The 25088-nt window shown below is 47.7% G+C and overlaps 16 protein-coding genes across 16 annotated transcripts; 7 read left to right on the plus strand and 9 right to left on the minus strand.

The window, feature by feature from the left end:
• Positions 1-283: 283 nt before the first annotated feature.
• KUCA_T00005790001 (uncharacterized protein) lies at positions 284-1942 on the minus strand (the record flags this gene model as incomplete). Its single annotated transcript, XM_022602518.1, has 1 exon — positions 284-1942. One exon carries the CDS (start codon positions 1940-1942, stop codon positions 284-286), a length of 1659 nt encoding a protein of 552 aa, XP_022461780.1.
• A 609-nt stretch (positions 1943-2551) lies between these two features.
• KUCA_T00005791001 (uncharacterized protein) lies at positions 2552-3418 on the plus strand (the record flags this gene model as incomplete). The annotated part of the gene is made up of 1 exon (XM_022602529.1): positions 2552-3418. The coding sequence occupies one exon, from the start codon at positions 2552-2554 to the stop codon at positions 3416-3418; it is 867 nt and encodes a 288-aa protein (XP_022461781.1).
• Positions 3419-3698: 280 nt separating this feature from the next.
• On the minus strand, positions 3699-4178 carry KUCA_T00005792001 (uncharacterized protein; the record flags this gene model as incomplete). The annotated part of the gene is made up of 1 exon (XM_022602540.1): positions 3699-4178. The coding sequence occupies one exon, from the start codon at positions 4176-4178 to the stop codon at positions 3699-3701; it is 480 nt and encodes a 159-aa protein (XP_022461782.1).
• A 311-nt stretch (positions 4179-4489) lies between these two features.
• KUCA_T00005793001 (uncharacterized protein) lies at positions 4490-6280 on the plus strand (the record flags this gene model as incomplete). Its single annotated transcript, XM_022602551.1, has 1 exon — positions 4490-6280. The coding sequence occupies one exon, from the start codon at positions 4490-4492 to the stop codon at positions 6278-6280; it is 1791 nt and encodes a 596-aa protein (XP_022461783.1).
• A 409-nt stretch (positions 6281-6689) lies between these two features.
• KUCA_T00005794001 (uncharacterized protein) lies at positions 6690-8177 on the minus strand (the record flags this gene model as incomplete). Its single annotated transcript, XM_022602562.1, has 1 exon — positions 6690-8177. The coding sequence occupies one exon, from the start codon at positions 8175-8177 to the stop codon at positions 6690-6692; it is 1488 nt and encodes a 495-aa protein (XP_022461784.1).
• A 905-nt stretch (positions 8178-9082) lies between these two features.
• On the plus strand, positions 9083-9919 carry KUCA_T00005795001 (uncharacterized protein; the record flags this gene model as incomplete). Its single annotated transcript, XM_022602575.1, has 1 exon — positions 9083-9919. The coding sequence occupies one exon, from the start codon at positions 9083-9085 to the stop codon at positions 9917-9919; it is 837 nt and encodes a 278-aa protein (XP_022461785.1).
• Positions 9920-10345: 426 nt separating this feature from the next.
• On the minus strand, positions 10346-10945 carry KUCA_T00005796001 (uncharacterized protein; the record flags this gene model as incomplete). Its single annotated transcript, XM_022602586.1, has 1 exon — positions 10346-10945. The coding sequence occupies one exon, from the start codon at positions 10943-10945 to the stop codon at positions 10346-10348; it is 600 nt and encodes a 199-aa protein (XP_022461786.1).
• A 275-nt stretch (positions 10946-11220) lies between these two features.
• Positions 11221-13791, plus strand: KUCA_T00005797001 (uncharacterized protein; the record flags this gene model as incomplete). Its single annotated transcript, XM_022602597.1, has 1 exon — positions 11221-13791. The coding sequence occupies one exon, from the start codon at positions 11221-11223 to the stop codon at positions 13789-13791; it is 2571 nt and encodes an 856-aa protein (XP_022461787.1).
• Positions 13792-15617: 1826 nt separating this feature from the next.
• Positions 15618-16616, plus strand: KUCA_T00005798001 (uncharacterized protein; the record flags this gene model as incomplete). The annotated part of the gene is made up of 1 exon (XM_022602608.1): positions 15618-16616. The coding sequence occupies one exon, from the start codon at positions 15618-15620 to the stop codon at positions 16614-16616; it is 999 nt and encodes a 332-aa protein (XP_022461788.1).
• Positions 16617-17263: 647 nt separating this feature from the next.
• On the minus strand, positions 17264-17882 carry KUCA_T00005799001 (uncharacterized protein; the record flags this gene model as incomplete). Its single annotated transcript, XM_022602619.1, has 2 exons — positions 17264-17673; positions 17870-17882. The coding sequence occupies 2 exons, from the start codon at positions 17880-17882 to the stop codon at positions 17264-17266; spliced, it is 423 nt and encodes a 140-aa protein (XP_022461789.1).
• Positions 17883-18183: 301 nt separating this feature from the next.
• On the minus strand, positions 18184-18852 carry KUCA_T00005800001 (uncharacterized protein; the record flags this gene model as incomplete). The annotated part of the gene is made up of 2 exons (XM_022602630.1): positions 18184-18749; positions 18804-18852. The coding sequence occupies 2 exons, from the start codon at positions 18850-18852 to the stop codon at positions 18184-18186; spliced, it is 615 nt and encodes a 204-aa protein (XP_022461790.1).
• A 425-nt stretch (positions 18853-19277) lies between these two features.
• KUCA_T00005801001 (uncharacterized protein) lies at positions 19278-20426 on the plus strand (the record flags this gene model as incomplete). Its single annotated transcript, XM_022602641.1, has 1 exon — positions 19278-20426. The coding sequence occupies one exon, from the start codon at positions 19278-19280 to the stop codon at positions 20424-20426; it is 1149 nt and encodes a 382-aa protein (XP_022461791.1).
• Positions 20427-20738: 312 nt separating this feature from the next.
• KUCA_T00005802001 (uncharacterized protein) lies at positions 20739-21309 on the minus strand (the record flags this gene model as incomplete). Its single annotated transcript, XM_022602652.1, has 2 exons — positions 20739-21161; positions 21217-21309. 2 exons carry the CDS (start codon positions 21307-21309, stop codon positions 20739-20741), a joined length of 516 nt encoding a protein of 171 aa, XP_022461792.1.
• Positions 21310-21628: 319 nt separating this feature from the next.
• Positions 21629-22774, minus strand: KUCA_T00005803001 (uncharacterized protein; the record flags this gene model as incomplete). Its single annotated transcript, XM_022602663.1, has 1 exon — positions 21629-22774. The coding sequence occupies one exon, from the start codon at positions 22772-22774 to the stop codon at positions 21629-21631; it is 1146 nt and encodes a 381-aa protein (XP_022461793.1).
• A 296-nt stretch (positions 22775-23070) lies between these two features.
• KUCA_T00005804001 (uncharacterized protein) lies at positions 23071-24036 on the plus strand (the record flags this gene model as incomplete). The annotated part of the gene is made up of 1 exon (XM_022602674.1): positions 23071-24036. The coding sequence occupies one exon, from the start codon at positions 23071-23073 to the stop codon at positions 24034-24036; it is 966 nt and encodes a 321-aa protein (XP_022461794.1).
• An 81-nt stretch (positions 24037-24117) lies between these two features.
• KUCA_T00005805001 (uncharacterized protein) lies at positions 24118-24864 on the minus strand (the record flags this gene model as incomplete). The annotated part of the gene is made up of 1 exon (XM_022602686.1): positions 24118-24864. One exon carries the CDS (start codon positions 24862-24864, stop codon positions 24118-24120), a length of 747 nt encoding a protein of 248 aa, XP_022461795.1.
• Between the last annotated feature and the right edge of the window lie 224 nt (positions 24865-25088).

Consider the following 25088-nt stretch of genomic DNA (forward strand, 5'->3'; position numbering starts at 1 on the left):
AGAGTGCTCCGGACTAATAGGTGACAGCTGATTCTTCTTCCCTGACTTTTGAGAATAATACTTCAATATTGGGTTATTGCTGAGAGGGCTTCATTTTTGAACCCACCTCAACAACGTGACAGCCGATTGCCCGGTCCACCATCCCGTCTACACCACATTTACGCAAATTTTCGAACTCAAGTTCTAACATTTAAAAGGCAAATATCTCAAGGGTTCCCACGAAAGTCTTCTGTAAACACAAAAAATTCATAACTTGAACAAAACTCACACTCGATAATCTTCTTTATTCAGTAGTTGACTCAATGTGCTCTGCCTGAGCCTTTTCAACATCTGCCGCACGAGGATCACGTTGGTCTTTAGGAATTTCATATGGCATCTCTCTAGCAATTCTCACAACTTGCCATGGTTTTTTAGGGTCTGAAAGAGCGAAAATGCGGTCCATCTCTTCAAGAGTACGACCTGCAGTCTCAGGATACAAGAAGTACACCACAGGTACCATCAAAGCGTTGATCACCGCAAAAATAGTGTAGGTGTACGAACTGATGTTCTCAAAAGCAACTGGTGTAATCATGACAACCATGAAGTTGAAAGACCAATTACCAGCAGTCGATAGACCGTTAGCCGGAGCACGGATACTCAAAGGCACGATCTCGGCTGGATACAACCAGGTCATTCCCAGCCAGCCAATAGCAAAGAAAGTGTTGAATATGAACAAAAACACAGCGGCTGCAACTGCAGCATGCGAATCATTATTGTGAGTGACATCTGCAGCCCAGGTGGTTCCCGTAAGAATAGCCATGGTGATGGCCTGACCAGCCGCTCCAAACAGCATCAATGGTCTGCGGCCAAAGCGCTCAATAGTGAAGAAGGCAATCCACGAAGCAAGGAAATATTCTGTTCCGTTACAAGCAGCAAGAATACGCGACTGTAGAGGTGGAAGCCCAATGTACTGTTCGAAAATGGTTCCCGCGTAGTAGGTGATCAGATTAATACCTGTGATCTGTTGCATGATCTGCGACCACAAAGCCAGCATCACGCGGTGAAAGTTACGATGCTCACCTTGAGTAAACATCCTCTTGATATCCATCTTCTCAGCACCAGAATTGGCCTCTTCATCCAGTGAGGCCTTGACCTCCTGGAACTCGGTTTGGACCCAGCGGTCATCGGAGGTGACACCTTCAAGCGAAGCAAAAACTTTCAAAGCCTCGGCATGGTGGCCCTTTTTCAACAGCCATCTTGGTGACTCAGGAAGTTTCATGATAAATGGCAAAATTGCAATTGCAAACACAATCTGGAACGCAATTGGGAATCTCCAAGAAACAGATCCCTTGGCGAAGTAGAAACCGAAGTCGATCCAATAGGAAATACAGATTCCGCAGGTGATCAAAGCTCCTTGCATCATGACCAGAGCACCACGACGATGTGGCTTCGCACACTCGGACTGCCACATGGGCACTGTAGAGGTGATACATCCATTACCAATACCAGACACAATTCTACCGGCAATGAGGTGACCAACGCTAAAGGCAGTGGCCTGAAGAATACCACCCACTATCATCACCACGGCGCCTGCAAAAATCATCTTTCTCCGGCCGAACTTGTCACCAACGGCCATGGTGGAAAGGGCTCCACTGAAACACCCAATCTCGTAAATAGCAATCACAAATCCTTGCATTGTAGAGCGAGAGGGCTTGCGGATCGTGTCAATAGAAGGAAATGTATCACGGAAACTCTCCAACGTAAGCAACGAACCCATAACACCCTGGTCATAACCAAACAGCAAGAATCCCACACCGGCCAGCATAGAAATGGCAACATGGAGTTTTTGACCAGAAACCCCGAGATAACTTGGAATTTCTCCTGTAGTATCTTCTGACCTTGATGAGTCCTCCGACTTCTCGATGGCCTCACCGGGTACGCGTAGTATTTCGTTAGATGACATTGTAGACTTAGTGAAAAATCGGTCTAATTGTCCTAAATGCAGTTTCAGCGATCTAGCACGCCTGCGCACAGCGTCCTATATATACAACTGGCACCACCCACGGACGAAGTCACAAGTCAATGCCTCGCTGGACGTGCATATCATTTACGTCATGAAATTTACCCCGGACCACCTGCAAGGATCCGACTGGGCACACCCTCGGCAGCGTCTAATTTCCCTGAAGGGGTAACTGAGCCCAGCTGTACCCCAGATTTTCTAGACAGGATGACACCCCTAGGCACACCCCACCCCACCTTTCGTCGGCGCCCCCAGTCTCAAGCAAAATACTTGGCGGCTAATTCTGCTCCAAATAGATAATCAGCCACAAGCTCTCAAGGGTGGTTAAATTGCCGCCATACGTGACAATAAGAACTTGGCAGCGGCTCACGCTTGGAGTTCCTTGTTGGGACTTCTGGGTCCCTAAGCACTAAATCAGTTGCGAGGCTTTGGCTACCGTCTATAAAACCGTGTTAGATCGTCAAGTGGGGTCTCGTTAATTTCCCGTTTTATTTTGACACATTATTGTTTCTTTGTTTGATACCTCCCTGTCTTACCATTCCATCCTACACCATGGTAGAATCAGTCGAAAATGCGCCAGTTCGCTCCTATATTTCCGATGAGTTCACTGACCCATTGCCCAGAGCATATCCACCTGTTCGTCCGATTCTAGACCTGTTTTCATTGGCTGGAAAAGTTGCTGTTGTGACTGGAGCTTCAAGGGGTCTTGGATACGCGATTGCCGAGACCTATCTACAGCAGAATGTGTCTGGATTGGCTCTTGTGGATTATCTTCCAAGTGACGAGGTTGTTGAGGAATTACGTTTGAAATATCCCAAAGCCCGGATCGAGGGCTACGTCTGTGATGTTTCCAAAAGTGGGCTGGTGGAGAAGACAGTTCTTCAGATTGAATCTGACTTTGGCACCATCGATATTTTTGTGGCCAACGCCGGAATTGTCTGGAAACAAGGCCCAATTCTGAGTCCAGAAAACGAGTCTGATTCCCATTGGCAGAACATCTGGGATGTTAATGTAAGCGGAGTCTACTACTGTGCCAAACAGGTTGGTCGTATCTTCAAGAAGAACGGCAAGGGTTCCTTCATCGTGACTGCTTCCATGTCTGCCTTCATTGCCAACACTCCATTTATGCTCTCGCCTTACAATGCCACAAAGGCTGCCGTCAAGCACCTAGCCACGTCTCTAGCTGTGGAATGGGCCGGATTTGCGCGTGTTAACTCAGTCAGCCCTGGTTACTGCGACACGGGTATCAACGACCATCTTCCTTGGGCCAGCAGGTCCAAGATGTGGACTTTGGTGCCATTGGGCCGTGAGGCTCTTCCTTTCGAGGTGGCCAGTGCTTACGCATATCTCGCATCTGATGCAGCATCCTACGTTACTGGAACAGATATCCGTGTTGATGGTGGCTACACTGCTGTGTAGGTTATAGACATAGAAACATGGTTGGTAGGCAGAACTTTGGGCCGATATATATTCCTGACTTTAGTACCGATTATCTTATATTTATACACTGAAATTTTCAGCCGAGTTGTAATAAAATGAGGAAAAACCCTTGCTGAAAGTTCGAGTTTGCGAGTATCATTGTAAACTTTTCATTGAAAATTTCACCATTTAATTGTCTCCAATCTTTGTTTGGTGCACAGATAACTATAAGTAATTATCGGTAACTATAGTTTGAGCCAGAACAAACACCTTTTCCCCTTCAAACAACTGCTTTCCTTGAAATCTCATATCCAGTAAGCGTGTTCACCTTATCCGCAGAAGCACTGGAATTGTCAAACTTGTAGGCAAACCACTCAGCTGCCAGTCTCCGGGCCAAGTGAAGGCCAATCACTCTCTGTCCCATGCACAATATCTGACAATCGTTTGAAAGAATGCTTCTTTCAACGCTGAATGAGTCATGGGCTGTAGCTGCACGGATCCCAGGAACTTTGTTGGCAGAAATGGCAACTCCAAGTCCGGTACCGCAGATAAGAACGGCACGATCTGCTTCACCTCTGGCAATCCTTTCAGCTGCCTCAATTGCCACCAGTGGATACGCCGTCCCATCGGCGTTGTCACCAACTCCAATATCAACAACACTGGCCACTGCTTTGTTTTTTTGGAGATCAGCTTTGATCGCTTCCTTGTACTCGTAACCCGCTTGGTCAGATCCTACGATCACGCGAAACCCGTCTGACATGTTTAAGTACTATCCTCGAAACTTGCTGAAGAAATCTCCTATCGTCTAAACAATTCTGAGGAGACTAAAATGCAGTGCTGCCGATCTTCAGTGAGTGTTTTTCAATCTCCTCGAATATTTGTATCCCTATATAATCTCAAATACGGAAGTGGCACGCAGTCGCGGCAAAACTTCCCAAAGAGGAAAGTTTTGTGGGGGTATATTTTTCAGCGGACTCGAGACGGAGGTGCCAGGAATGGCTATAACAACCCCCTCAATTCCGGTGTAGATGATTGCAAGAGGGGACAACCATCCACAATACGTTCATTGAAATGTCCAAGCACTTTTTGCCAAAGGACGCGTCCAAGATCGTGCCATACTGCCTGAAGGGAGCGGTGTACGAGAATGAGACTCTGACGTTGCTTGAAAAGGAGAAGGTGATCTTCAACAACCGGTATGACCCGCAAAAAGTCACTCTTATTTCGGGAGGAGGCTCTGGGCATGAACCGGGCTGGTTTGGGTTTGTTGGTGCTGGTATGCTGACTGCTTCCGCCCAGGGCGATGTGTTTGCCAGTCCTAACTACAGGAACGTCATGAGCGCTGAAAAAGCAACCCATTCAGAGGCTGGCTGCATTTTTTTGATTACCAACTACACAGGTGACAACTTGTACTTTGGAATGGCGGCTCAGGAGCTTGTGGCCCGTCACGGAGAGGGCAAGGTGAGAATCCTGCGTACCACCGATGATGTTGCTGTTGGACGCAGCGCTGGATCCCTGGTGGGACGTCGTACGCTGCCAGGAATTTGTCTCCTGATCAAGGTGCTTGGTGCTGCAAGTGAACTGGGCTACGATATCGACCAGGTGTATGCGCTGGGAGAATCGGTGAACTCTGCTATTGCCTCTGTGAACGCCGGACTGGACCATGTGCACATCCCAACCCACCCTCGTGACTCGGATTACGGCAAGCTCGGTGAAGATCAGCTTGAGATTGGTCTCGGAATCCACAACGAGCCGGGAGTGCAAAAGCTAGACCACATTCCCACCAATGAGGCGCTTGTAGCCTCTCTTCTGGCCCTGATCCTGGACCCTACCGACCCCGACCGCGGTTTTTTTAAGCATTCACCCGGAGATAAAGTTGCGGTTCAAATCAACAATCTTGGAGGAGTGTCCAACCTGGAAATCAAGGCATTGGTGTATGCCATTGCTGAAACGTTGAGGGAGAAGTACGGCATCGAGCCAGCCAGAGTCTACGTCGGCAACTTTATCACCTCAATCAACGCCCAAATTTTTACAGTGACTCTTTTCAATGTTACTGAGGCTGCAACAAACGAGTTCCCCGAGGAAAAATTATTTGAGCTTCTGGATGCGCCTACAGAGGCCACCAACTGGCCCAAGAACTTTTTCACCAGCACGGATGCAATCGATGTTAAATCGAGGATTATCACCGATTTCCAGGGCTACGATGACGAGGATATTTCTGCCACCTTTTCAAAAGATATCAAAATGGATCCTGGTCATTTGGAGGAGATAGTTCGCACTGCTGCTCTGAACGTGATCAGAAGAGAACCCGAGATCACGGACTGGGACACCAAGATGGGCGATGGAGATTGCGGCGAGACTCTGAAAACCGGAGCCGAGTGCATTCTTCGCGCTTTGAACGAAGATAAAGTGGCCAAAGAAGGGTCTGTTTTGAGAGTGCTAGCTGCCATTTTGAAGATCGTGAAGGACGACATGGGAGGGACTCTTGGTGCGCTTCTGTTCATCTTTCTGAGATCTTTCATCAGCAGACTGGAGCAGGAATTGCAAGAAGGAGCATCCGACAATGTTTCAAGTTTCGCAAAAGCACTCGACTATGGGCTTAACACTCTATTCCAGTACACCAAAGCTCGTGAGGGTCATCGCACTGTTATGGATGTTCTAATTCCATTCTGCCGTGTCTTTTCGCAGACCCAGGACATCACCAAGGCTGTAGAGGCTGCCGAAAATGCAGCCGAAGGAACCAGAAGATTGCGTCCAAAGCTTGGAAGGGCCACCTACGTCGGTTTGAGTAAAGACCAAAAAGATTTTCCTCCTGATCCCGGTGCCTATGGGGTTTACGAGATTCTGTCTAGTTTGTCATCATAGGATGTGAGCAAGGTCTTTATTTTGTCTTAATTTTGGCTTTGCATAGTTATATTGAGCAACAAGTAATTCTTTCAACGTAATTATTGCTAAAAGTTTGATCTTCAGTGACATTAATTGGCACAAACCCGAGGAAATATCAACTTTTTCACCAACTTGTTGCTTGGATGATTTGAAGCAAGGCCAGTGAAAAATCATCTATACTCTCAATTCAAGACTTTAAAGCTAACTCATAGTTCTACAACTTGATATTCTTATTCAGCTTATCACTTCATAGTTCTTAGCCTCATCAACTCTATTGGTGATCTATGTACAGTAGAGATTCATTTCACATGCTGCTCCGTTCTGCTTACCTCTTTTTGTTTTCTCATTACTTAAGTCATCTTCAGTCCTCCTCACTTGTCTGAAATTCTCACTTTCTTCTCGTCAACATCGAGTTCGTCAAAAACTCCAACGCAGATCTTGCGTCTGACTCCGGCAACATTCTCAGGTTCCTCAACGCCTCGTCGCGATACTTCGAGGCCAAAGCCCTCGTCTGAGCGACTCCATCACATGCCTCAACAGCCGCTTTGGCGATCTGGACGTCTCCCGGCTGAGAGAATTTACGAGAAATCAGAGGTCCCAATTCGGGCCTCGTCTTCCAAGCAAACAAGATCGGAGCTGTGGCCAGTCCAAGCTCCAGGTCTGCACCGGCAGGCTTTCCCAGCTGTTCTGCAGTCGTGGTATAATCCAGCATGTCATCCACTAGCTGGAAACAAATTCCAAGGTTACGGCCAAACTCGTAGCATTGGTCGATAACAGTATCATCAGCTCCCGAAAGAACAGCGGCAGACCGCGACGACTTGGAGATCAAGGATGCAGTCTTGAGATACGTCTTGTGCAGGTAGTAATCAAAAGCCGCATCCACGTTCTGCTCGTGGGTTGGCGTGGTTGCTGGAGGTTGGACAGAGTATTCATGCACTTCCACAGGAACCTTTCCCGTTGGCACTGGCATTAGACGGTTTTCATCGTCAATCAGATTGAGATTGGGTTGGAGAACAGTGTTTTTCAACTGCATGAACTCACCTTCTACGAGATTAGCAATGGCCGTCGAGATCAGTTCCACCACCTCAGTATTGCGAAGACGACTCAGAGCGACAGATGCACGTGCAAGCAAGAAATCACCGGCTAAAACCGCCATCTTGTTGGTGAAGGCAACGTTGCCCGAGTCACGACCACGTCTCGAATCAGAGAAGTCAATAACGTCATCATGCAGCAAACTGGCCGTGTGGATCATCTCCACAATCTCAGCAAGTCTGCGTTGTTTGGGCAACACTCCGTTCGCATTATCGAGTTCAGGTAAAAGTCCTAGGGGCCTCGAGAGCGGGTTCAGAATGATGTTGGGGTTGATTCCGTGGAGAATGCGCAAAGGGGAGATCGATTCGAGAGGGCTCTTTCCAGCAAAAGAGAACCTTCTTGACTCACCCGGATATTCTGGTTGCTCATTGACATCCTGTGAATCCACCGGAATGCGCTGTCTCTGTTCCGCTGGAATCTCACTCAATGCTTTTGAAAGAAGTAAAACGATGAGAGGCCGGACGTTCTTGCCTTCAGCCTCGAAGTAGTACGCAGCCACCCTGTTCAACGTCGGATGACCGGAACCTATGATTGTGGCAATGTTCTTGGCCAACGTGGACATTTCCGAGCTCACAATGGAAAATGGGTCGGAATAGCCTTGTTTGACCTGGACCAGTCGCTCGGCAGCTTCCATAGCTATTGAGAAAGACGAAGCCCGGGCAGGTTCCGTTTTCGGCTGGGGTGAAGAAGATGAAGACGACGAAGATGACGAGGCCAATCTCTTCCGGTTCATACGGAACAGCAGCCGCGGCTGTAGCTTCAACGAGCAATTGGTTCGAAGCATTTCAAGAGTATGGCGATTGCTCCAGATAGCACTTTCCCAAATGTGTCCAATGGCTATAACGGCTCTAAATTTCTAGGCAATGAATAGCCACGCTTACTTAGCACTGCTGTGGGATTCGCCACGTTGCAAAACAAGAACAAAAACGACCAACTGGCTAAGAAAGGACAGAGGCTTGTCGGAAACGTACGCTCCAATGGTCTTCGGACAGTTCTGCCCAAGGTTTTGGTGACACGTTATTGATGACAGAAACTTTATCTGAGACCAGGGCTCGCAACGAAGTGGAGTTAGTAGTCGTTTCTGGACACACCAGAGTGATAATGGCTAGTTATAAGCACTTCAGAAGTTATGACAAGCTTCTGAATAGGAGAACCCGATGTTATGTATTCAATGTGTGTTTTGGTGGAGAATTGGGGCAGTGAAAACTCGCAACGGATTTCCAGTGCTCATAACGATAATCATTGCCTTGTTGATTTAGCGATTAGGTTTGGCCTGATTTTAAGGTTCTTCCAAAATTGTATTTCAACTGAAGCAGCTATGGATACCCGCTACCTAGTCTTTGCCAGGTGTTTGTTATACCCCCCTGTCACGCACTATGAGAGTGAGTTAAGATGCATGATTTCATAGCTGCTGGCCATCCTCTTGGGACCGGGAATTACTGTTCCTCGGTGTAGCCAAATATACATGGCTTGTATATGCAACTGTATCCTACGCACACCTTCCATTCCCCTAATTGCCCCCGGAAACCCCTGAATAGATCAACACACGTTCCGAATCGCACCTCTGGTATTGAAGTGCATCAACCAATCACGTGACAAATTCCTTCTCACAATTCTGCCCGCCTCTTGAACAGGCCAGCTACGCTGTACTTTCCAACACTACAAGCAATTCACGATTTCTTGCTCAAAATGGCTAGCGAATGGGTGTCTTCGTTCCCCGGATTTAAATCGGTTCAATCCCTCGGAAAGAAGGCCTACGCCGGCGTGCTAAGAACCGGCCCGGTGCCGAGGCACATTGGCTTCATAATGGACGGGAACAGGCGATACGCCAGGCGTCGCAACATAGAGCTCAAAGAAGGCCATAATGCCGGATTTGAAAGCATGGCGCGTACGTTAGAGACGTGTTACGATTGTGGAGTTGAGTGTGCCACGGTATTTGCGTTTTCCGTGGAAAATTTCAACCGGTCTGCGTACGAGGTGGAGTGGTTGATGGAGCTCTTTAAGCACAAATTCTCTCAAATCGTGGAGCACGGTGACATGTGCGAACAATATGGAATCCGAGTACGTGTTCTGGGGGACATAGAACTGCTCCCTAACGATGTGATAAAGGTGCTACGGCGTGCAGAACAGATCACGGAGAAGAACACCAGGGCCGTCCTTAATGTTTGTTTCGCATACACAGCCAGACATGATATCCGCCACTCGATCCAGCAGACCATCTCCCAAGTTGTTAAGGGGGAGCTGGATTCGACAGAGATATCTGAACAAACGTTGGAGTCGAATCTGTACACTGGTGGCCTTCCTCCGTTGGAGCTGTTGATCCGCACATCTGGTGTTCACCGACTCAGTGACTTCCTTCTTTGGGAGTGCCATACGTCCACTTGCGATATCGAGATCGTGGACACGTTATGGCCGGAATTTGGCGTCAAGGACATCTGCTGGATACTGTTGAAATGGAGTTTCAACCGGATGTATGGGCGGAAGTTGCAGGGCGTGGAAGCGAGAGACGATCTGAAGGGAGAGTGAAGAGGAAAGGAAGATATTTAAAGGTTCTAGGAAGGTCCAAGGAGATCCTGGAGGATTTCAAGAGACGATTTGACAGGACCCAGGAGGTTTCAAGGCACAGAATAGGTCTGAAAGAGAACTGACGAGGATTAAAAAGAAATAATGAGGATCTCAGAGGACTAACAAAGGACTCGAGAAGGCCTAAGGACTTGAAAGAGTATCAAAGATGGGGACTATAAAGCACTCAAGAGGTCTTCAGATGTCTGAAACAGACCAAAGAGAGTTTCAAGAACTCACCCTGAATACTCATGTACACTACAATAACCCAAAACAGTAACTGACCCTTGCATTATTCATCTATTTTCAACTGATTCCAGGATCCAACGACTTAACTAGTCACTAACTGGCCACTAACTAGCACCACCTCAACGAACCCTGTTCGCTGACTTAGTCGGTCTTTTTGTTCAGCTCCTGCGCCTTCTCAAACTCCGTCTTGAAGTTGTCCGCATTCTCCTTGTTGCCAAATCTGATGGCCAGGGTCAATGCTTCGGGTTCGCCCTCTGCAACATCAGCAGTAACAGAGTACACCCACGATCTGTCCGAGCCCACATTGGGCTTCAGCGCATAGTCTGGCGAAATGTAGTGATTAGCACAAACCTTCAACGTCTTGTCTCTCCTCATCAATAACCGGACCTTTCCAGTCTGCTTGTGTTTCAAAAACTTGACATCACCGGTTCCCCTCTCCTTCCACTCCTTCGACTCAGCAAAGAACTTGAACAACTTGGCGCGCACCTTCAGCAAAACCTCCTCATCCTCCTCATTGGTCTTCACCTCAACCTTCTCAAGCTTCACAAGGGGTTCGAAATGGACGTCTGGCGACTCGGGAGCCTCTTCATCGGCCTTGTCCTCCTTCTCTTCCTCCTCCTTCTTCTCAGTAGTCTCCTCCACCTTTTCCTTTTTTGGAGCACCGCCAAACATCGAGAAGACGGATGCAGTGGGTGGAGCTGGCACCTCCTTGGTCTCTACGGGCTTTGTTTCGTCAGACATGATTGCGGACGTATGGTTGAATTGAGATTGTTTGGGTCAACAACACAGATCGATCGTGGCAACAAAATTTGTTCGCCAGGGTAGTGCCATGACCATTTTTGGGTCTTGTTGGTCGTGCACCCACCACCATTCCCCGTTGCGGGTCGTGCATGGACCTTATCCCACAGGGCTGTTTCCACTGTATTCTACATGTGTCAGTTTGGGCCAGTTTTCTCTCTAGTATCTTCCACTGAATAACTTGTTTTTCAGACAAAACTTATCAGCATCTGAGCAGGATGTCGGACAAACTGCCTACATACAAAGATTATTACCACAGACGGACGTCGTCGGCGTCGGATGACGTGGACCCGTTCTCCACCCCGGATCTTTACTATGGCCCCCAGACTGACCCCAGCACTGCCAAAAAGACCAGTTCTCTTGGAAGAACTCGTACGATGAGCGTTGTCGTTCCAAAGAAACAAGGAGGCTTTCAAGGCCATACTTTTTCACCTATAATGTCAGCCTCGAATTCGCCTACTCCGTCACCGGCTCAATCAAGCCGTGCTTCTCCTGTACCAGGGGCACCGTTCCCCACTCGTGGACAACGTGCCAACTTCTCCTTGGCCGAGGACGATGATATCAAGGCTTTGGCAACATCGCGGCCAAGCAGCCCTTTGCCTCCCGGGTTTTTGGATGGGTTGTCGCAACTTCCACAGGGAGGTCCTGTGTACCACAATCAAGAAGTGAATAACTCACAGTTTCAATTGCCGACTGGTTCCAGTGCCAGTACATCAAGTGGACTCAGAAGACGAGCAAGTGCAGACGGGGCACTTGGCGGAGTCAGCAAACGATTTTTTATCAGCGATATCGACTCAACTCTGGCCGAGCTATTGGAGAGCGAGGACACTAACCAGGACTACCAGATCACGATCGAGGATCGCGGACCCAAGGTATTGAAATTGGGAACTGCCAATTCCAATGGGTTCAAGATGTACGACGTGAGAGGCACATATATGCTGTCCAACTTGCTCCAAGAGCTGACGATTGCCAAGAGAATGGGCCGCAAGCAGATGATTCTGGACGAGGCCCGGCTCAATGAAAATCCAGTCAACCGACTCAAGAGGATGATAACGACCCAGTTCTGGAAAAGTCTGACGAGGCAATTGTCGCCTTCTCATCTGGTGGAAATGGCACGCGATCCCAAGATCCACACTACTCCAGAGTCTAGGCTCCCGAGGATCTACGTACCTCACGGAGAGACGGAAAAGTTCGAGTTCTTTACGGCTTTTGCTCGTGATCACCCAGAGGTAGAGCTCCAGGTGGAGTATCTTCCAGAGAAGATCACTCCCGAGTACGTCCAAAGCATCAATGGAAAGCCCGGGCTTCTCACGCTGGCAATGCGGTCAAAACCACTGGCCAAAGAGACGGGGTCGGATTTTGAAGCCGACTCGGCAAAACATGTTTTGGAAGGGTTTCCCTATGTAGTTCCTGGTGGACGATTCAACGAGCAATATGGCTGGGACTCTTATATGGAGTCGCTTGGTCTGTTGTGTGATGATCGAATCGACCTTGCTATTGGAATGGTGGAGAATTTCATTTACGAGATTAGGTTCTACGGCAAGATTTTGAATGCCAATCGCTCGTACTATCTGTGTCGGTCCCAGCCACCATTTCTCACAGATATGGCTATCAAATGCTACGCGTATTTGAAGAGCCACAAATGGGATGACGATGGTTACTACAAGGAGCCTCTGGAGTTTCTGAAGAGGGCTTTCCAGGCAGCTGTTAAAGAGTATCGCACGGTTTGGTGTTCTGAACCACGCTTGGACTCCAAGACAGGATTGTCTACGTACCATCCGGATGGTTTGGGTATTCCACCTGAAACAGAGTCAACCCATTTCGAGAGTCTCCTGCGGCCATATGCGGAAAAGTTTGGCGTTTCTATCGAGGAATTCCAACGATTGTACAATTCTCGTGAAGTGGCCGTACCGGAGCTGGACCAATACTTTGTCCATGACCGTGCAGTACGTGAGAGTGGCCATGACACCTCATATAGATTGGAAGGAATTTGTGCCGATCTAGCAACAGTTGATCTCAATTCATTGCTGTACAAATACGAAATCGACATTGGAACTGTGATCCGCGATGTGTTTGACGACAAGTTTGAAGATTGGGAAGGAGACGTTGGTTCGAGCGCAGAGTGGTTTTCCCGTGCAAAGGCACGCAAAGAGACCATGGACAAGCTGATGTGGAACGAGAAAGAAGGCATGTATTTTGACTACAATATTCGAACTGGCCAACCTTCGTGCTACGAGAGTGTGACAACATTCTGGCCTATGTGGGCTGGACTGTGCACAAAAGAACAGGCTGCCATGCTTGTGACTAAGGCATTACCACGCTTTGAAGAACTGGGAGGGTTGGCAGCCGGAACACTGCGCAGTCGTGGAGAAATCTCGCTTTCAAGACCCTCTCGTCAATGGGACTATCCCTTTGGATGGGCTCCCCAGCAAATCCTGGCATGGGTCGGCTTGAATCGGTATGGCTATACGAGTGTGACACGCCGTATCTGCTATCGCTGGCTTTATCTCATGACCAAAGCTTTTGTGGATTACAACGGCATCGTGGTGGAGAAGTACGACGTGACTCGGGGCTCGGATCCACACAGGGTAGAAGCCGAATACGGCAACCAGGGCTCGGACTTCAAGGGAGTAGCCACCGAGGGATTTGGCTGGGTAAATGCCTCATTCGTTTATGGCCTTCAGTTTTTGGATCGACTTGGAATTCGCGCGCTTGGAATGTGTACTCCACCGCACGTGTTTTTCGAGCGGATGAGTGCTGTTGAGCGGGCAAACTATGCCCTGGAATAAGATTAGGGACCTGGGGAGACAGGGACTGGAATTGAGGAAATGGGCAAATTGGAAGAACAAAAAAATACAGGAAATTGGGAGATATAACAACCCCAGAAATGAGGAACATATGAAAAATACAACTTGCTTTTAGACATGAAGATATCTTCGTAGAAAACCGGCGAGGCGGACAGATATCGTAGAAACCCGGGTGAAATACCAGATTCAAACGGCTGTCAAAAAGTGAGACAGCCAGTAATTGTAAGAACTAGACGGGTGGTACTTGGGCGAGGTTCCTTTTCACCGGCCGATCACATGTGCCCCGGAGATGGAATGGGAAGAATGGGAAGAGTGAGATGAGCATCAGACAAGACGACTCCAATGTCAAAGCAGGTGTAGATGGACAGTCGGGGCCGTAATTACAGTGTGAGCGCCGGGGCAATGGGTTTCAGCTTTGCTCTAGGAGGTGGTTTAACGTGGTTATCTGAAGTGGGAGGCTACAGTGGTACCGTGCAGATTAGTATGGGGAAGGGCCACTAAGTATGGCTCTAGACGTGGTAGTACGCCCGCTGTAGGACCTTGCTTCAGTCCAAACTGTCCTTCTGATGTTTATTCCCGCGCGAAATTCGGAGGCTTGTTTGTTATTTACTATTTGTTTTTGTTATGGTTTGGGCTATGAAATAGGCCCCGTGGGGACCAATTCAAGACTAAGCTGAGCCTGCATGAGACACTATGTATGGGCCAACGAAAAAGCTAGACATTTCAAGAATTAAACGTGGGTTTCACCAGAAAAAAAAATAGACCTCTTGAATTTCCTCAGACAAAATCATCCAGCCAAAAAACCAGTTTTGTTTACGAAATCTAAGCCATACCAGACAAAACACTAAGTATGGCCACTAGGATGTGTCACAAAGTAAGCTGCAGGCTGCGCATAGTCCAGCTGCACACAGTACTACTTAACAAGCTACTCACCAGAAGACCCCACCACACTCATCCCCCCCCCCCTTGATATAATCCGAAAATCAACTCATAGACCCTGCCGTGCTCGTGATATCATTGCCCTTCAAAATGCCCTTCTCCAACACCCTTTCCCAACTCCTCCACCCGTCCCCGACTAGTTCCCCTTCCCACCGGACGGATCAATGGAACGAACGTAACCAAACGCAATCTGTAAATCTCCACTCTCTTTTGACCCTGCCGGAACCATTACCACAAACGCCCGGGGTGTCAAATCAATCCGGGCGGGTAGAGGGGCTACGCTATGCTTAATAGCCTAACCGCTTAACCCCCTCTGTGGGGTCTTGGGGTAGGTCTAGAAATAGGCCAAAACACGGATATGCAGAAGAATAACACTACACATAGATAAAATTCGATATCTAGTCATACATATCAAATAAACACTCGTTCGTGATCACAAATATCAAATTTTCACCCAAATTTTAGATATATCCCGCCGTTTTTCGCGGCCCCCACCAAAATCCATACCAAAATTTCTTCGCTGTGATACTCAAATTCTGCAAAGAGGTCACACCTTTTTCTGAAGAAGCTGCCACCCCCCCCTCGTGTGGAGCTTTTGTTTAAATAGCGCCTAGCGTCCCCTTTTTTTCTGGGGAGGTTGCCGTTGGTGTTGTTTATCTTACTATTAGAACAAGCATTATTTTGTGGTTTCCATATATTTTGCAAGGAATCTCGTATATTGCGAGATCATTTTAGTTGTTATTGTCATCCGGTATCATTGCTGCGCGATTTCCCCATCGGCTTATCTATAGTGTTAAGACCCGAGGCCTGTTAAGCACTTTTCACCATCTTCCTTCTTCTCGGGCGGTTTCTATTTTTTTCCCACTATCATGACCAAAGTTACAATTTGCGGTGCCGCTGGAGGCATCGGTCAGCCTCTCTCGCTGCTGGTGAAGCTCCATCCGCTGGTGGACCAGCTATCGCTGTTTGACGTGGTGAACGTGCCCGGAGTGGGTGCGGACCTTTCGCACATCGACACAGACTCGTCGCTAGAGTCCTTTCTGCCAGCTGACGATGGTCTAGCCAAAGCACTTAAGGATTCAGATCTTGTAATAATCCCAGCCGGTGTTCCACGCAAACCGGGCATGAGCAGAGACGATCTGTTCAACATCAACGCTGGCATCGTCCGTGACCTTGCCGTCGGAGTCGCTACACACGCCCCCAAGGCCTTTGTTCTGGTTATCTCGAATCCAGTCAACTCAACCGTGCCCATTTTCAAGGAGGTGCTGGCTAAGCACGGGGTTTTCGACCCTCGTCGTCTTTTGGGTGTGACCACACTGGACTGTGTTCGCTCCAACACATTTGTGGCTGGGCTGCTGGGTGCCAAGGCTTCTAAGCTGGATGTTGCTGTTGTCGGTGGACATTCTGGCGAGACCATTGTGCCACTGTTTTCGTCTCTTCCTGGCTACTCTAAACTGTCGGATGCCGAGGTGGATGCCCTCGTTCACCGTGTTCAATACGGAGGTGATGAGGTGGTTCAGGCTAAAAATGGAGCTGGTTCTGCCACTCTCTCCATGGCATATGCCGGTTACAAATTAGCAGACCAGATTCTGAAGGGTCTGAATGGCGAGAAGAGCACCTCTTCTGCATTCGTGTATCTCAAGGACGACAGTCTGAGCGGAGCCAAGGAGACACGTGCATTGGTTGGAAAGTTTGGTGGTGAACTCGATTTCTTTGCCATTCCTGTCGGGCTTGGGCCAAAGGGTGTTGAAAGCATCGAATATGGCGTTTTGGAGAAGGTTAACGCGAAGGAGGAAGAGCTGCTCAAGGTTGCAGTGGGTCAGCTGGGTGTTAACATTGCCAAGGGCACGGCCTTTATCAAGGGTTAGACGGAGATATATATGTTAGGTTAGGGAGTGTTCATGGTCTTTTAAAATATGTTTGATGAAATGACTGGTCTAGTGGGATCATGCAGATTGGAAATTATGATCATGCAGTAGTGCTTTTTGGGACTTATAGGGCATAATATTGTAAGAGCTGGTACTTCGAGAGTCAGCGACAGGTTCGGAGGGACAATAGCAAAAGTTAAGAAGGTTTTGATCGATTTGAAAATAGTTGAGATCCCGAGAAACTTGAATTTTTTGTAGAGCTTGAAGGGCCTAAATGGGATAATGGCTAGCCATAGAGCTTGAAAGCGTGAAAACCCATGAAAAACTTTTAAAAGTCCGTATGGTTTTTTTTTGAAAAACTCACAGCAAATTTCATTCGATAAGAACGACGAATAAACGCAATTATTTCAATTCTAAACAACAAACAGCCCAACCAATTGCGTTACTGTGTCAGGCAATGTCTTGCAGAGTCTCTTCACTGTAGTATCTTAGTAGAATAGCCCACTAAGATTTGGTCTCTAGGACCACCTACAAATTGATAAATTCAATGCCACCATCAAAACGGCCTTCACTACACTCTGAATGGGTCTACATCTCATATTTCAAATCTTAGATTAATCTTCTCCCTCCGTATTAGTCTCGTTAGTTTAGATGTATCCAATCTTGTTAGCGATATCCAAAGCATCGTAGTCAGCAGTCAAACGGACAAACGCCTTCTTGGTACCGTTAGGTCTAATCAAAGTGTTGACGGACTCCACCTCAACCTCGTACAGGTCCTTGACGGCCTTCTTGATCTGGTACTTGTTGGACTTGAGGTCAACCTGGAACACCAAAGTGTTACCGTCCTCGACCTTCTTCATAGCGGTCTCAGAGGTGATTGGGTTCTGGATGATCTTGTAACCGTCCAGTCTGTTGTAGTGTGGGACGGACTTGGTGTATTTTGGAGATCTGGCCAACTTCAAGGTCTTTGGCAGACGGAAGGAGGTGTTGGTTCTCACCTTCAACTTCTTGGAAGAAGAGGCACCCTTGAGGGCAGATTTCTTGGCAGCAACAGCGGCTAAGGATTAGGTTAGTAAACTGGTGATGACGGTGAAAATCTCAGTGAGGATACCACTTGTTTTCAGATGGTTTGTAGATTTTTCAATGTTTCACTTCAAGCCCTTAAGTTGCGCAACTTCTCAAAGTCTTGTAGTCTTGTCATATCCCCAAACCATCTTCGAAGAATACCTCAGCGTGATACTAGTTCAACATACTATTTGGAGCCATTTTGTGTCTGTGATTTGATGATCTGAACGCAAGCTGAGAGTCCAGCCAAAAGAGTTCAAGAGGTTGGAAAATTGTACCAGGAGGGAGAGAGGGCTCGGAGGGATGAGGCAGCGGTCTTGTTGCCCTGAGTTACATCACGTGTTAAAAAAGAAGTGAAAACACGTGATATATTGTTTGTCGCACACCAACCTGGATCCTGAAAGTTTGTGTGGCGCACTATGATTTCTCCAATACTCTACAGCACCAATCAATAATTCATGATTCTATGTTCAGGATTGGTTAGACTCCATATATACACGTTCTAGACTCTTCTAGGCCTTGGACCCTTCACACCACCGAACTTGAGGGGGGTAACGTTACTGACTCGCGCGATCTTGTTCTTGACGTTAAACCCCTCCTTTCCAAAGAGAGCATCCTGGAACCCACGGTCTCCCTTTCCAAATCCAGTCATTTTAACTTCGAGAGGCCTGTTAAGATATCCCTTCTGCTCCATGATCGAAAACAGCTTGGCAGCTACCTGGAATCCGGCTTCCTGCTCACTTCTGTGCATACCCCTAAACCCAAGCATACCTGTACTCAGACTTGTCAGCACCCTTTCAGGCAACTGAAGATGGTAAAGCACATGCTGGTTATGTGATTGGTCAGCATTGCGTCTCTCGTAGTTCAGATCCCTGTAGACCCCGGTCAATGTGAGAATCGTGTTGTTCCGCGAGAACTTGGCGTGGATGATATATCTGACAATCTCCTCATTCACACCCTGCGTTGTGTTAACAGAAGCTGGAGTGGCAGTCGCAGACTTCATCGATGGTTGCTGTTTTGCCTGTTTCAGGACTGTGCTGAACGTCAACGGTTTGGCCGACGTAGCGTCTGGGAATGGTTAGTACCGAAACTGGGCACTGAAAACGTCCAAAAAAAACTCACAAGTCGCCCTTAGGCTAAGTGGCCTCAACGCTCTTATGTACGAGAACATCGAAATACTGTGAAATGATTGTACAATGTGTATATTCCGCCTTATAAATCCCAATCCTGCAAATGCGAAATCTCACTCGCTTCTCAACGATGGAGGGGTGTGCACGAACCAATATGAGTGGCTGAGTGCTGGATCCGCTCTTGTTTTGTGTGTGTGTGTGGTCTCTTATACTTGTTCCTTGTTCTGAGTCCCTCCAGAGAAACCGTTCGAAAGGCTTGAAAAAGCTCCAGGAGACGGATTATCTGCACTGCTAAGCGGCGTGTGTTACTGGTGGAATTTAGTCTGTTTTTGCGAAATCACGTGCTCTTTTGGACAAGCCTCTAGAGCTCTGTGTGGTAACTGGAGTTTGACACGTCTTCGCCTGCGATTGCAATATTGAAGACATTTATTCCGACCAAATCTACCAGCTTCAGCTTGATAGAATTATGGTGCGCGTATTCAACGGACTGCCTTCGCTGGGGGCCCAAAAAACTACCCCCGAATACCTTGTTCAGAGCGTGACGAACCAACAAGACGGCTCTACGCACCCTATGGTGATCCAGGAGCACCGCAAGTTAGGTGAGGGTGCGTTCGGAACTGTGATGGAGGCCTCTCTTTCTTTCACAGAGACTAGAGAATGGCTGGGACCATTTGCCATCAAAAAAGTGCCTGCCCAGACGGAATATAAGTCGCGGGAACTTGAGATCCTGCGCAACACAAACCACCCCAATGTCGTGGGACTCAAATTCTTTTACAATTACCCAGATAAGAGTGATCATGACAAGCTTTACCAGCATCTGGTAATGGAATCACTGCCGTGCACCCTCCAGACAGAGATCAAGCTCTTCTACAATGCCGGCTATGTGCTCCCCACCCCCCATGTTCAGGTATACACTTTCCAAATCGCAAGGGCAATGAACTATCTGCACAGCCTTGGCATCTGCCACAGAGATATCAAACCCTCCAATATCTTGATTGATCCTGCGAGTCTGATTCTGAAAATCTGTGACTTTGGCTCAGCAAAGAAGCTCGAGCCGCACCAGCCCTCTGTCTCTTACATCTGTTCCCGATATTACCGGGCTCCAGAGTTGATTGTGGGTTGTACGATTTACACGACGCAGATAGATGTTTGGGGATTGGGTTGTGTTCTGGGCGAAATGCTCATGGGAAAACCCATATTCCAAGGCCAGGACCCCTTGCTTCAGCTCAAGGAAATAAGCAAGCTGCTGGGACCACCGGATCGCTCATTCATCTTCAAATCTAACCCTTCCTATGACGGTCCCATGTACCAGGACCGGCTGTTTGCATCCGACGTTCCGGCGAGATACACCAAGGTGTTCCCCAAAGCCGCACCCGAGGCTCTGGACTTGCTAATGCGCGTGTTGGTGTATGAACCAGAGAGGCGACTGAGACCTCGCCATGTGTTGGTGCATCCTTTCTTTGCGGATATGAGACAGCCAGGATTTAAGGTGACTCCAAGTGGCAACCGTCCAAGCATCGTGGTGACTCCGCAGCTCTACAATTTCAGCAAGTTCGAACTACAAATTTTGGGAGATGACGTTTCCAAAATACTGCCTTATTCGCTGTTGAAATGAGGTGCGTTTCAAGCACCACATCCAGGGCTTATACATGCCATGGCTTTCTGGGCGAGAACTATTACTTTCCGCGTTTCTAAACGGTAAAGTTTTGCCGTTTGCCGTATGTGAGATTGCGCTTGCGATGAAGACTTCTGAATGGCACATTCTTCACTAGACAAAACCTTTAATTGGCAGACAAATCTTCTTGATAGAAAGTGCCCTGGCTCCACCCCTATTCTTTTTTTTTCTATAGTTGCATCGGACAAATTCCCAGGTGGTTTCGTTAATATATACTCTCTAATCGGTTATTGCTAAAAGCTTTCCATCCTCTCATAGTGCCAGCGAGTAACTGTAGTCATCCTCCAGATTCTGGACTATCCACAACGTGATACAACTCAACATGATGCACGCGTTGCTTACCACGTTGGAGACACCCATGCCCACCGTGGGGAACGAGGTGAAATTTTTGACCAGGAACTTCAAAATCAACACCAAAAACGAGCCGCTGATTCCAATGGCCAACAAAGAGAAGCCGAGAAACAAAACGAGTCGTGCCTGCCACGTTGTCGAGCTGGACCCGAAACCACCTTCGCTACTGAGCAGTCTGGACTTCTCGATTGAGTTGACTATGAGCATTCCAAATGAAGAGCAGATGGCAGGGATCCAGTCGATGAACGTCACGTGGACCACGGATGCATTCACTGACTTAGAGTAAATGGCCGCATCCACCATAACCCAGAATCCAATAGCATACTAGAGGGGGAGTTAGTTAACAGGTCTTGTTAGCGGCAAGAGAATGAGAACTTACTAGGGCACCCGACAGATACACACCGACGGCCCTCACCGTCGCCGAATTGGGCAATTTAAATGCCGAAAACTTGAACAGTCTTCCGTTGTCCATTTTGGGTCAAACAAGTGTGGTTTTTATTGCGATAGAGGTGCTGCTGTCATAACCCAAACATACGTATCTACTCTAAGCCATGGCCCCCTGTCTTGTTTGCCCGCATTATGGATGACAGTCAGGGCTTGTGCGGCTGTGCTCGTAGCCGCCAGAACTTTGGGCGTCTAATTTTTTTGGCGTTTCTAAGGCGCCACTACGGCCTGAGTTCAGATATAATTCTCTTTGTACATAGGAAAATATGAAAGAGACAAGCATCCGTATGCGCTTAATCCTCTGAGCGAGATCTACCAAGAAGACCTCTAAACCCCCTCTTAACCGCTTACATCCGCTCGATCTGTTCGTCAACAACGTTGATTAGCAGATTCTCTCTGGTCTGGCTGTCAGTCTTGATCCACTGCGGCACATATTTCCAGTCGGCAATCTGAATAACACCGTTGAACACAAGCGTTCCGAATACCAGTAAAACGAACCCCAGTAACTGCATAGACTTGAAGCTCTCCCATCCAAGGGCAAGCGAAACTATCCATACAAGCAGAGTGCGCGAGGTGTCAATTGTAGATCTGGCTGTTGCACTCAAGCGATCTGTTAGTGATAAACCAAAAAAGTTGAAACTTCCAATGCTAAACATGATTGCGACGGAGGACATCCACACAGTGGGGAAGTTGATAAGCTGATAAAAGGCGGTTGAAACATCGAACGGTCCCCCTCTTCCCTTATTACCAGCAGCCAAGTCCATCAACAGCATTCCAAGAAGAGTAACACCAAACCCATAGGTGCCTTCCCATCCAACTAGCTTGACTGGAACCATGGTCCACCTGGACATAATGTACTCTTCAACAACAAACTGACTTGCCGAGAAGATTTCTCCAATAAAAATCATGGACATTCCAATGGCAATAGAAGAGGCAGAGGGGCCGTCACTCGCATCTCCATTTCCTCCACTGGCCAGACCCACCAAAAAGACCCCAAACACAACCACAAACAATGCAGTCCATTCGATTCGCGAGATCTTGCGATTGAGAAACAGCACTGAGAATAGTGCCACAAACAAGATCAGAGTTCCACGGGTCATTTGATAAACGCTCACCGGCGTGTAGAGCAATCCAAGGTTAAGCAGAGTGGTTCCACAGATATCGCATATAGCTGGCACCGCAAGCACGAACGACTGACCAGCGCGGAGTTCTGTCTTTATACTGGATTCAACGGTGGAAACAAGAGGCGTTGTCTCACTAACTCGTTGATATTTAGTGGTATACCGAGCTGATAAAAACGATGCTAGTACGAACAGCCAGCAACCGGACTCCCCCACAAACATCACCAGTGTTTGCAACACAGGCTGCTCAAATAGCTTTCTGTTCACGGGATCGTCACAAAATGCCACACACTGATTATCTTGGTATTTTGTGAAGATTGAGTTCAGACATCCGGTGATCACGGTTCCGGCCACGATGAACGGCAGCTGCATTTGGTTAGTGTCCTGTACAGCGTGTTTTTATGCGATTATTCGCGATCTGTTTCCTCAGATTAGAGATATCTGTATTGTAAACATACCCCCCATGAGAAAGCCATAGTTTTCCAAGTCTCAATAGCAAAAAGGATGGACGTTGAGATACGCGGTCGGCTAACTGAATGCGACTGAAGCGCACGGCTTAAGTCTTGGGTTTGAGATTAGGAGCCCCGTGTAAAACTGATCCTAGTGCATCATCAGATCCAGTGAGTTAAAGATAGCGATGATAGTCCAATATACCTGGTAACAACTCTATGTTTTCGCTCAAAAGAGGGACAGTAAATGTCATAAGGCATCAGTCCTATCGGAAACCAGCTCAGCGATGCGGTTTTGCCGACCTGGTGAGCTCCTCGGCAGAACTAGTTCAAAGTCTCCATGCTACCACTGGCTTGCCGTGGTGGGCCTTCATACCCATGTTCACGTTTGGATTTCGAGCAATTACGACTCTTCCGATAGCTATTTCTCAAAGAATCAGGCTAAGAAAGCAAAATTCGCTGCGCCCACTGATAACTGCCACAGGCCCAATTCTGCGGATGAAGCTAGCAGCTCATGCTCAATCACAGGCCCAGGCCAGGCAACTTTCGAAGGACCCGCTGGATTCTCTGAAAGAAACCCTAAGTTACGAGAAAATCGTCGTCTTAGCGGCAAAGGAGAATCGTAAACGCCAGAAAGTCCTCTTCAAGAAAAATGGCTGTCAGGTCTGGAAGTCAGTTCTGCTACCTGCAGTTCAGATACCCGTTTGGCTCTCTCTGAGTTTCACGTTCAGGTCACTGACCGGATGGCAAGGATGGCATTCAAGTGACAGGCCATTGGACCCTTCTTTGTCAAGAGAGGGATTTGGTTGGGTGACTGATCTGACTTACGCTGATCCGTATACAATTTTGCCGATTGTTCTCGAGGCATTGGCACTGGTGAATATCGAATGGAACAACCGAACATTGAGTCTGATGAGACTGACATCCAAGGGAAAGGGAAATTCGCGTCCAACTATGTTTGATGCTATGATTAACACCTCGCGTATAGGCGTGGTGTTTTTGATGGTGGTTTCGTCCCAAGCACCAGCTGCTCTATCGCTATATTGGATTAGCTCCAATGTGTTTTCGTTGCTACAAAATGTAGCATTGGATCGTTTGCTGCCAATATCGTATTCGCCATACATGCAATATTCGAAGAAGACCCCTGTGGCGGATGCTGTTTCTCTGGTGCCGGTGAGGGCCTAGAGCTTATGACGATAACGTGAAAAATGAACATTTAAAACTCTTGAAATGCGCAAAAGAGTTGTTTTAGCATGTTGTATATATTCAGGACTTCTTCTGCCTCTTAGTGTTTCTCGTATTTTTGGTCTGTTTGGTCGGTTCCAGAGACCTTTTCACGGTTGCCTGACTCTTGAACATAGCCCAGGCCCGACTTTCAACAGCATTCAGATCAGGATTGTCCATAAGTTTTCCAACCTCGAAAGCTTTGGGCAAATACTCTTTCATGTACTCAGATTTGGTATATTTGATCTTTCCGGCGCTTTCTGCAAAGTATAGAAATGCCTCGTCCGAAAAGAATGGAGGCACCACCACTGTACCATTCTTGGACTTGACCTCACTGAGCAGCGAAAGCACCAAAGATGCCGTTGCTATTCCAACACCTCTTAAAGTGCACAAAATATCGGCAGCCTTTGAAACAGCGCTGGAAAATCCCTCAAGATCAACTTCGGGCCAAATTTGAGCTGAGGAATCGTAGTATGCCATCATCGCTTTGAATGCGGCTCGCGTAGCACTCTCAGCTTGGTCGTTGGATCTGATCAACTTCATCAGAGTCGGCCGAAACTTACCCTTTGCCAGTTTCCACTCCATTAGAAGACTCAGTTCGTCTTGGGTAAGATGCGTGTCTTTTCTCGAGGCCAAAATTGTCGGCAACTCGACTCTCCTCCAATGGTCTAGAGACGCGAAGTCAAGGCCGTCGCCATACACCTTTCCAGCCTTTGAGGCCGTTACAATTTCCATACTTTTGTCATAGACATCATCCGAGCAATTGATTAGTTCTTCATATCGCGACATGGCAAATGTTGTAGTAGTCTTTACTGATGTGATTGAGAAGGAGTATCATGAGAAGATGCTCTGTTAACGCGTGTTGAAAAATATTGTGCGTGCGGCTCACAGATGTATCTGGCCCAAGACGAGATTTGAGTCCTTGAAAAAAACAAGAAACGGTGAAAAATTACCTGATATTTGCAAAAAATAGTTTTGTAAGAGCTTAGGGTGGCCCTTTTTATTTTACCAGT

The sequence above is a fragment of the Kuraishia capsulata genome, genomic scaffold, assembly GCF_000576695.1.
Source record: "Kuraishia capsulata CBS 1993 genomic scaffold, Kuraishia_capsulata_scaffold_7, whole genome shotgun sequence".
In the NCBI taxonomy this organism is placed as follows: domain Eukaryota; kingdom Fungi; phylum Ascomycota; class Pichiomycetes; order Pichiales; family Pichiaceae; genus Kuraishia; species Kuraishia capsulata.